Source organism: Propithecus coquereli, unplaced genomic scaffold, assembly GCF_000956105.1.
Source record: "Propithecus coquereli isolate 6110/MARCELLA unplaced genomic scaffold, Pcoq_1.0 Scaffold470, whole genome shotgun sequence".
In the NCBI taxonomy this organism is placed as follows: domain Eukaryota; kingdom Metazoa; phylum Chordata; class Mammalia; order Primates; family Indriidae; genus Propithecus; species Propithecus coquereli.
The window spans coordinates 777576-786559 of record NW_012150508.1 but is presented as its reverse complement, the minus strand read 5'-3'; the positions used below and the strand labels follow the sequence as shown (position 1 = coordinate 786559).

Genomic DNA, 8984 nt, shown 5'->3' with positions numbered 1-8984 from the left:
GGCGCATGCCTGTAGTCCCAGCTACTCGGGAGGTTGAGGCAGAAGGATCCCTTGAGCCCAGGAGTCTGAGGTTGCTGTGAGCTAGCCCGACACCACGACACTCTAGCCCAGACAACAGAGCAAGACTCTGTCTCAAAAAAAAAAAAAAAAGAAAGAAATATCTAGAAGGTACCTAATAGTCTGGCAATTGAGGATACAATGGCATAAAAGATAGAGTCCTTGCTGTGGTTGAATTTACATTTAGTGGGAAGGAGGCAGACAGTAAACAAGTAAACAAATACATGAATAAGATGATTTTATACAGTGATAACTACTAAAGAAACTAAAGGAGGGTGATGTGTTCAAGAATGTCAGAAAGTGTAGGGGATGCACTGATCTGGGTTGTGACCTGGGTTTGGTTAACTCCACGGCCTGTGCTCTGTCTGCGGTGCCATCTTGCTTCTCGTGGAGCTGTGGCTCTCTGCCGTGCGGTTGTCCTCCTTTGGCCTGGTGAGCCACATGCTGTCTGGAAATACTGTCAACAAGGAGGTCATTTGCCAACTGAAACCAGCCCCTAGGGTTTACTTTACCTGACTCTGTACCAGAGGAAGGGTGGGGATGCAGGTAGAGCCACCTAGACCCAGCGAGGGCAGCTGTAGGTTTCAGCTGCCCTAAAATGAAGTGGGTTTTCTCATTCTTAGCATGAGATTACAATACTCCATTTAAACTTGAACTTGCCATCGTGAAGAAATCTTTTGGGCCCCATTCCCTTAAGTTACTACCTTCCTTCCAGTACTTTTGTCCTCTCTGGTGACGAGAGTTGGTGGTTTTGTTACTTCAGTTAAAAATGTAGTTTTTAATCAAAATAGATTTGGGTTAATCTATGAAATTTAGAAAACATAGGAAAAACTGAGATAAGGAAGAAAACAAAAGTCAATGTTCTTTTTTTAAATGAAAGAAGGTATTCCTGTTTTATGTTTTGTTACAATATGTTGTTGCTTAGAGTGATCGTAGAGCTCTATTGGGTTTCAAAGAGCTAGAAAACTAACTATCGAAAAATGGCAAGTGGGAATGAAAATATAAGGCTCCATCCATTCTTCTTGTTAATTGCCAATGAAAATAAAAGGAGGTAGTAGAGTATGTCTTGAGTGTAAGTGGAATCTAAATAGGGAGAACTAAAGCAATTTAAAGATTCTCACTGGAAATATTCATTTCTGGTCAACTTTGAGAAATGCCTTAAGAATAGTAAAATTAGTGCTGTTGGGATAATTGGACTTAGACCCCTTCCAACCAGGTGAATCTGCATTTTTCTCGGTGATAATATCTTTTTTCTTGGCCCTTTATAGCAGTGTAAGATCTAAAAACTTAAGAGGTCCCTCCAAACCATTAAATCTGTGTCCAGAAGGACTAAGCTATCCAGATGATTATCTCAACAGTCAGAGATTCTCTCTGGAAAATAGCGTTCTTACACCTTTTACAGAATATAAAAATTCAGCCAACTTCTTTCTGAATTCATTCTGAAAATATAAATGCTAGAAAACTTAGAAAGTAATTGCTAATACATACTAGAGTTCAAAGTACACACTCTTTAACTGACAGTATTTTATTTAATTCTTATAATAGTACAACAAGGAAGATGCTGTATCCCCTAATTGCAGAGGAAGACACTAAGGCTCTCACTCATTGAGTATTTTGCTTAAGATCACACAGCTAGTAAGAGGTCAAGCTGGAATTTGAATCCTAGTTGGTCTGATTTAACCAATGCTGATTTTTTTTCTGTTACCCTATCTATACCTGTTTTTTCACATCCCAGATAGGAAGTGCTACTGACTTTAGTTAATTCTTGAAGCACATCTACTATCTGACCACTTCTCATGACCTCCACTGCTGCCACTGTGATCTGAGCCACCATTATAGCTTGTCCTGGACATTTTGCGGTACCTTCCTCTCTGGCATCCCTACTCCTATCCTGGTTTATACCCCCTCCAGTCTACTTACAGCAGCCAAAGTGATCTTTTTAAAACAAAATCTTGTTATTTCACCCCTCTGCTAAAAATTCTCCTGTGGCTTCTCATCTCTTCCAGAGTGAAACCATGGATTCTTATGACCCACAATGTGCTGATTTCAAACTTGCACGTTATCTTGCCCCCTCCCCACCTGGCTACTTCTGTGGTCTCCTTGCAGTTCTGGAAACACCCTGAGCACACTCTCACCTCAGGGCCTTTGCACTTGCTGCTCCTTCAGTCCAAAAGGCTCTTGCCCCAGATATCCTTTTGGCTAACTCCTTCTCTTCATTCAGATCTTTGCTTCTGTGTCACCACATCGGAGAGACCTTTCTTGATGAACCCAACTGCAGACACAGCCTATGTCACCTCTGTCTGTTACCCAGGTTTATTTTTCTTCTTCCTTTTTGTCATCACCTGCCAATATTGTATGCATTTTTAATTATTTGTTTGTGGCCTGTGTGCCCATACTAAAATGTTAGCTCTGTAAGATTAGGGACTCTGTTTTTATTCATAGCTGTATTCCCAGTTCCTAAAACGTTCTAGTTGGTGCTTAGGAAATAATTTGTTGTTGAGTGAATGCTTTTTGTAAGATTATACTGTTTTCCTTAGTTTCTTGAATGTTAGCATACAAATTCCTCATGTTTGGAAGTAGGTCATTTATAGGATTATCCGTTAGCCAGCGTTTATCAAGGATCTTCTTTGTGCAGAGCACAATATTTTGAACTCCTTCATTTTGGACTTAGGTGCTAAGATTTATGCCTATTGTTATTACAGAGCGTTTTGTCATTGCTGTGTAAACACGGATCTCTGCAGCATCAGAACAATTCCTTTTTCTTAGCATTTTCTGGAAAGTCCTAGGGTGTCTACCAATTAGATAATCAAGGGCTTTTTTTGTGGAAAATTTCATTTCAAAGGTCTGCAAATACAGTAATGCAAACTCCAAAACTGGAATATACACGTATAATTATTCAGATTTGGGGAGGATATTAAGTCCTGAAATGGTAAATGAATACTCAGATTTAAGGAAATGAAATTTCCCTAATATATCTCATAGGAGCCCCAACCTCTGCCTTAAGAATGGGTTCTGCCTACACTGGTGAATTTAATGCTCATTAAAGGCAGATTAGACACTGTGTCTCGAATCCCATACTGTATAAATAGATGGGAGCCTGGTGTCTTCTGGATCTACATTTTCCCAAATCATTATTGTGAGTTGTTCTGCCCATTTGTAAATTGAGAAAGCATGTTTAGTACACAGATGACCACCAATGAAAGATGCTCTACCATGTGAAGTTCCATTGTTTGATTCTTGAATATCCGCCATGCAGCTTTGGGCATCCTTCATCCCACTACTCCATGGAATTGATTCTTGTTCTGACTCAAGACCCCCTAAATTGTTTTATGAAGTCCAGATATCTAAGCAAGATGCTGCAGTGGGTGAGAAAAAAATACCAAGTTGTCTCCAGTGATTTTTCTTTTTTTAAATAGGCTGAGCAAGAACAAAGTACCAACAGCTTTATTTTATGAACTAATTAATTATTTTCAGTTTGGGATTCTAAATTTGAAGACCAGGACACTTGCCCCCATCTGTAGCTGTTTCTAAGCTAGTAATATTTGTAATGGCAACTTGTTGAGCTTGAGCAAATTGTAAAGGTTTGTTCTACCCAAAATGCTTCCTATAAAAGTATGACTGTCTTCTTGACTTGTTTCCCATAATGTTTTCCTGAGTAAGAAGGAGAAATAGATTAATTATTACTTGTTGGGGTTTGTTTAACAGTTTAAGGATGTACCTAGGTGACCTTTTGACATGTAAAATATTTCTTTATTTTTATGTAACTTGAAATATTCCTTTTTAAATTCTTGGCAAGTAGCAAGATCTATAAATTTGTATTTGTTTAAATAGATGATCTTGCTTAAGCTTCAGAGTATCTAAAATTTTCACTTAAACTTTCATATTATCAACTTCCTGATGTAATTAATTTTCTGGACCGTAGCAGTGGAAAGGGACCCCAATACTTCTTTAGTGCTGTCCATAATGAAGTGTTCTTTGGCAACTTCACTCAGTAGATATTCATTACGCCCCTGCTATGTACCAGCTACTGTTCTACGCACTGATGGTATAGTGGCGAATAAGATCATATCTTTATGTTGTTTGTGTTCTAGAAATTGACATTGTCCAGTGATTGGACTTCATTTTCTGTGCCGTTTTGCCTCCCTCCTGCCACGGCTGCACACATTTCTGATGTTTGAACCAGCCTGAACTACGTGCAGTTCCCTGAAAACATCATGCTCTTTTATGTCTCCTTTTTTTGGCTCCTGCTGTTCCCTCATTTGTTTACCTGGCAAACACTTCCACTTCATTTAAGATTAAGCTCAAAAGCTATTTCATCTCTACATCCTTCCCATCCTCTGCTAGGCCATGTTAACTGCCTTGATTTTAAACCATTCGAAAATAAATACCCTTTACAGAATAGAATTTACATTTCTTAGCTGGAAAAACATAACTGACTTGGAATTCCTGAGAGTATGCCTCCCTTTTCCCCACCTCCAGAGCCAGGGGCTTCTCTAAGCTGTCCACGGTTTAGCTGAATGATGACTTAACTTGTGGCACCATCAAGTGGTTCAGTCAGGTGGTGCAACTTAATTCCCCTACAAGGTCGAGGAGTCCAGTTTATGCCATGTATATATTAAAGGAGGGAGAAAGGATAGAAGAAAGGAACAAAGAATTATAATACAATTGAAAGAGTAATTATCAGACCATCTCTATCTCAGGAAGCTCAAACTTTACGATACTTAGCAGGCTTGCGATCTAGATATGGAAACGGTTTTCTAATCTTCACATTTTTGTGACCTTTAAACCTGAGTCATAGAGATGAGAAATGGTTTGCTTATGTTCTTTCATTATTTGAGACCAGAGTATATGTGTGTACTCTGTTGTGTTTTCATTGCTGCTCTGCTTTGGTTGGTGAACAAACTTTCCCTACCCATTGAACAGCCTCACTGCACTCTGCATTTCATACTTTTATGAGTCTGAGATCTCTCTTTGGTCTGTGCTCTCATGCTATATCCTTGCAGCAAAATGGTGTTAAAATTAAAGACCTTTTTGACAAAAAAATCTTTGCTTACTAAGTGAGGGATAAATGTACAGCAATCATTCCAATAAACAGATTTTCAAAAATCCAAGGTTACCTAATCAAAGTTGCCCCAGGTATTGAAGTATGTCATGACGTTAGTTTGCTTAGTGTGGGTTTGTGGCTGCAGGGACTGGGAAAGAGAAAGGTGGAAGATGATAGTGGTTAGGCCCTTGGGTTCTTGGTTCTAACTAGCAAGCTGAAGTTTCAGCCCACCTGTCAGGGATGGTGGGTTGTATTCCTTGACTCTTACTTGGAGTGGGAAAAATACAAAACACAAAATTGCAAAAACCCACACATACACAAAAATCCAAAGAGACATGGGAACACTCTGTCTAGGTCTCAGTAGGAAAGAAATACATTGTGTGGAACAGATCTCAATTTTGTTTCTACCTCTAGTAATGAAGTTTTTGATTTTGACCACCATGTGTTGGAACCAATCCTCTTCTTTAATAGAAGCATCATTGTAATTTATACCCTTTCCTTTCACGCATGTGAGATAAACAGAATATATTCACTCATTGATGAACTACCATGCCCAAGTTATTAATATTTCAGACTACAGAAGGGACCTCTCATATCATGACTCAGGACTCATTGTAATAGGATTTCCTTATATTCTATGTTGAATCACATCCAAAATATATAGCAAGGGACTGGTTCTTGCTCTGATGCCCATGCTGGTCTCAAACTCCTGGCCTCAGGCAATCCTCTTGCCTCAGCCTCCCAAAGTGCCAAGATGTAGGAGTAAGCCACCACACCCAGTCTGTTTCCATGTTGATATACTGTCTCCCTCTCAAAAAAAAAAAAAAAAAAAAAAAAAGAGGGGGGGTGGTTCTATCTTATCAATAGCAAAGTTTATAAAACTTGGAAGCAGAAAGAATAGTAAGTAATTAGGGAAGAAAAATAATAGCCCAAGGCTGAGAAAGTATCTATTTTAGAAGGACCAAGCTGATAGAACAAGCTTAATTAATCATAAATTATGAGAAAATTAATATTATCTATTTAGGAAGATAAAATGCCAAAAATCTACTTGATGGTTCTGTAGCAATATTCAGTGTAGTCAGGGTAGAAAGGGTATCCTATCTTGAATCTCTGCTCTCTAGATTTCTATTTAATTTGTGTTCCTTTTTAAAAAGGTTCAAAAAGGTGTATTTCTGGATTTTTTTGGTTTGTTTGTTTGTTTGTGAGACAGTCTTGCTCTGTCGTCACAGCTAGAGTATAGTAGCATCATCATAGCTTACTGCAACCTCAGACTCCTGGCCTCGGATGATCCTCCTGCCTCAGCCTCCTGAGTAGGTGAGACTGCAGGCGTGCACCACCATGCCCAGTTAATTTTTCCTATTTTTAGTAGAGGCAGGGTCTTACTCTTGCTCAGGCTGGTCTTGAACTTCTGACCTCAAGTGATCCTCCCTCCTCAGCTTCCCAAAGTGCTAGAATTACAGGCATGAGCCACCACGCCTGGCCTATTTCTGCTTATTTTTAATACTTATCCTAGTCTCAAATTCTGATTTATTGATAGATTGATTTGTTAGAATTTGGTTTAAGCTATCCTGTGTTCTGTCAAGCTGACTTTAGAGAGGTGCTTCTCTTTTCTTCTCTCTCTCTGAAGATACAAACATTAGGTTTCGTCAGGATGTTTCTACCACTAAGAGCAATCACACACCACTGTAAATTTTGAGTTTGTGGCCTTCCTAATCAGTGACATGTTTTTTTGGGGGGGCGGGTGTTGCCTTTCTAGTGTGTCCTGCCATACTTCGTAGCCACAAAAATGGCTAAAATCCGGAAGCCAACTTTTGATAAACCCTCTTCGGAGACGTTTGTGAAGTACGCAATTAAAACAGTAGGCTTGCAATCCCGGACCAATGGATACCCGATCCATTCTCTTATGGTACGTAAATCTTTAAGCCCCAAATCAGTACTTTCCGGTTTGGGGTTTTCTTTCCTATTAAGTCACAAAATAGTATGTGAGATATTAGCACATATACCTTATCTAGACATACTAACAAGGCATCTGTGTTTTATTTTAAACTGTACACTCAAGAACTTTAAAAATCTACCTATAAATAAAGCAGCAATATAATAAAATGTTAAATCATGCTTCAATTTGGCCCAAATTATAAGCTTTAATTACATATCTGTCCCTTTTTTTCCCCTAGGGCTCAATATTCTCAATCCTGCCTTCTTGGATTTATTTAAAAATAGTCGTGGGTGTCCACAAGTCCATACGGGCTCGCTTTCTGAAGAAAACCAAGAAGAACTAAGCATTGATAACTGCCTTGAGTAACTTGGCCACGTGCTCTACCTGTGCGTGTTCACCGCAAAGCACCCCACTGGTCTTTGAAATCTGCAGCTGTCTTTTGAATAGTTTCAATACTGACATGGCTAAATATTGTCTTAATTGGGAGGAAAACAGAAGTTGTTTTTAGGAGTTTCTGACATTTATTCTGGCTACTACTACGAGTAATTTTGAAGTTTAATATAAATGCTCATATCAAATGAATATAGAACTAATATTACCAAAAACACTTAATAGGACATGATGAGAGCCAATCACAGAATGATAGAGTCCAACATAAAACTCAACAGTTTTATCTGTTCCAAAATGCCATTGATCATTGTATTTTCTCTGAAACTGATTATAAACGTAATGTCTAGATATTCTTTTTCATTTTTAACACTTTGAGGGAATGGAGATTAATTGATTTGCTTGGGGGAGGACACACTACAATTTACAAAGATCTCTATAAAGTTTTCTAAAAGTATGTTCCAGCTGGTACATTTATATGGAACTATTCTTTCTCAAAGGTAGCTAATGATGTAAAAATAATTGTGAAATATAGAGTTATTTCTAACACATAAAGCCTACTAAACTATGCTTTCTTGTAATACACATTTCCTCTCAGTTTAAATGTACATAAATACTGAAAGCTGCCTGGTACTATGTATAAAGGTAAATGGACCGAAGTGTACCTCGAGACTGGCAGCTACCTACGGTGCCACGAAACCCTAACCCGAGAGTGACCTGCTTGGACTGCCAGCCGCCTTTGTTTCTGCACGGAACCAATACTGCTCACAAATGTGACACCGGCTATTCCTGTAAAAGTAATGATATCATAGAAATGGCATGCTATTGAATGAAAATACATTTCTTTGGTGCTTGAAATTAAGGCCATATTTATACTGGCTTAGTAAGACTGACTTTTATCCTGCTACATAATTTGTGTGGGGAAAGCACCAAAAAAGAATTCAGTACTATAGAAAATATGCAACACAGAAGGTTGGCTTTTACCTAGGCTATGGTTCCTAGGCTCTGAGTTTTAAGCACCAGTAAATTTATCAAAGAAATTTTTTTAATTGGGGCTTTTAAGTGTTCCTGGCTTTTAATTTTGCCAGCTAAGGACATAAAACAAAAACAGGAAAAAAACCCAAACTACCATCTGCTATCAGCATCATTATGTAAGAGAAAATATATTTTAGCACCAAAAATTAGCAAGAACATAATCTCAGAATGAAGGAATGTCATTTAAATTGAATAAATTTAGCTTTTTGAAAAACATATTATTTTCCTTTTTTCTTCTATCATTTTGTCGTAGAAATGGTGATACCGCAATGGCCTGTGCAGTATTTTATCTGCTTTCGCATGTTGGTTGGTTGATTGGTTGGTTGCTTGCTTGCTTTGGTGGTTGGTTTTGGTGGAGAGGTGGTAGATAGGGAGAGATTGGTTTGTGAGGATACAATATACTTTTTCTTTTATCGCAGTTAGAAAATACTTGTAATTCTGGCTAGAAAATCCCTTAGCAATTTTAAAACTTCTGGGCTATGGCTTTGATTGCTTCAACTTGGCAAGTATCCTCTTGTATTTGAT

At 38.3% G+C, this 8984-nt stretch overlaps 1 protein-coding gene across 1 annotated transcript in view; it reads left to right on the top strand.

The window, feature by feature from the left end:
• Positions 1–8611, top strand: part of HSD17B12 (hydroxysteroid (17-beta) dehydrogenase 12) — a 160448-nt gene extending 151837 nt beyond the window's left edge. The window contains exons 10-11 of the mRNA XM_012655324.1: positions 6858–7007; positions 7276–8611. Of these exons, the coding sequence (XP_012510778.1) occupies positions 6858–7007; positions 7276–7380 (255 nt within the window). The 3' untranslated portion in view covers positions 7381–8611. The remainder of the gene's footprint in view (positions 1–6857; positions 7008–7275) is intronic.
• The last annotated feature ends 373 nt before the right edge of the window (positions 8612–8984 follow it).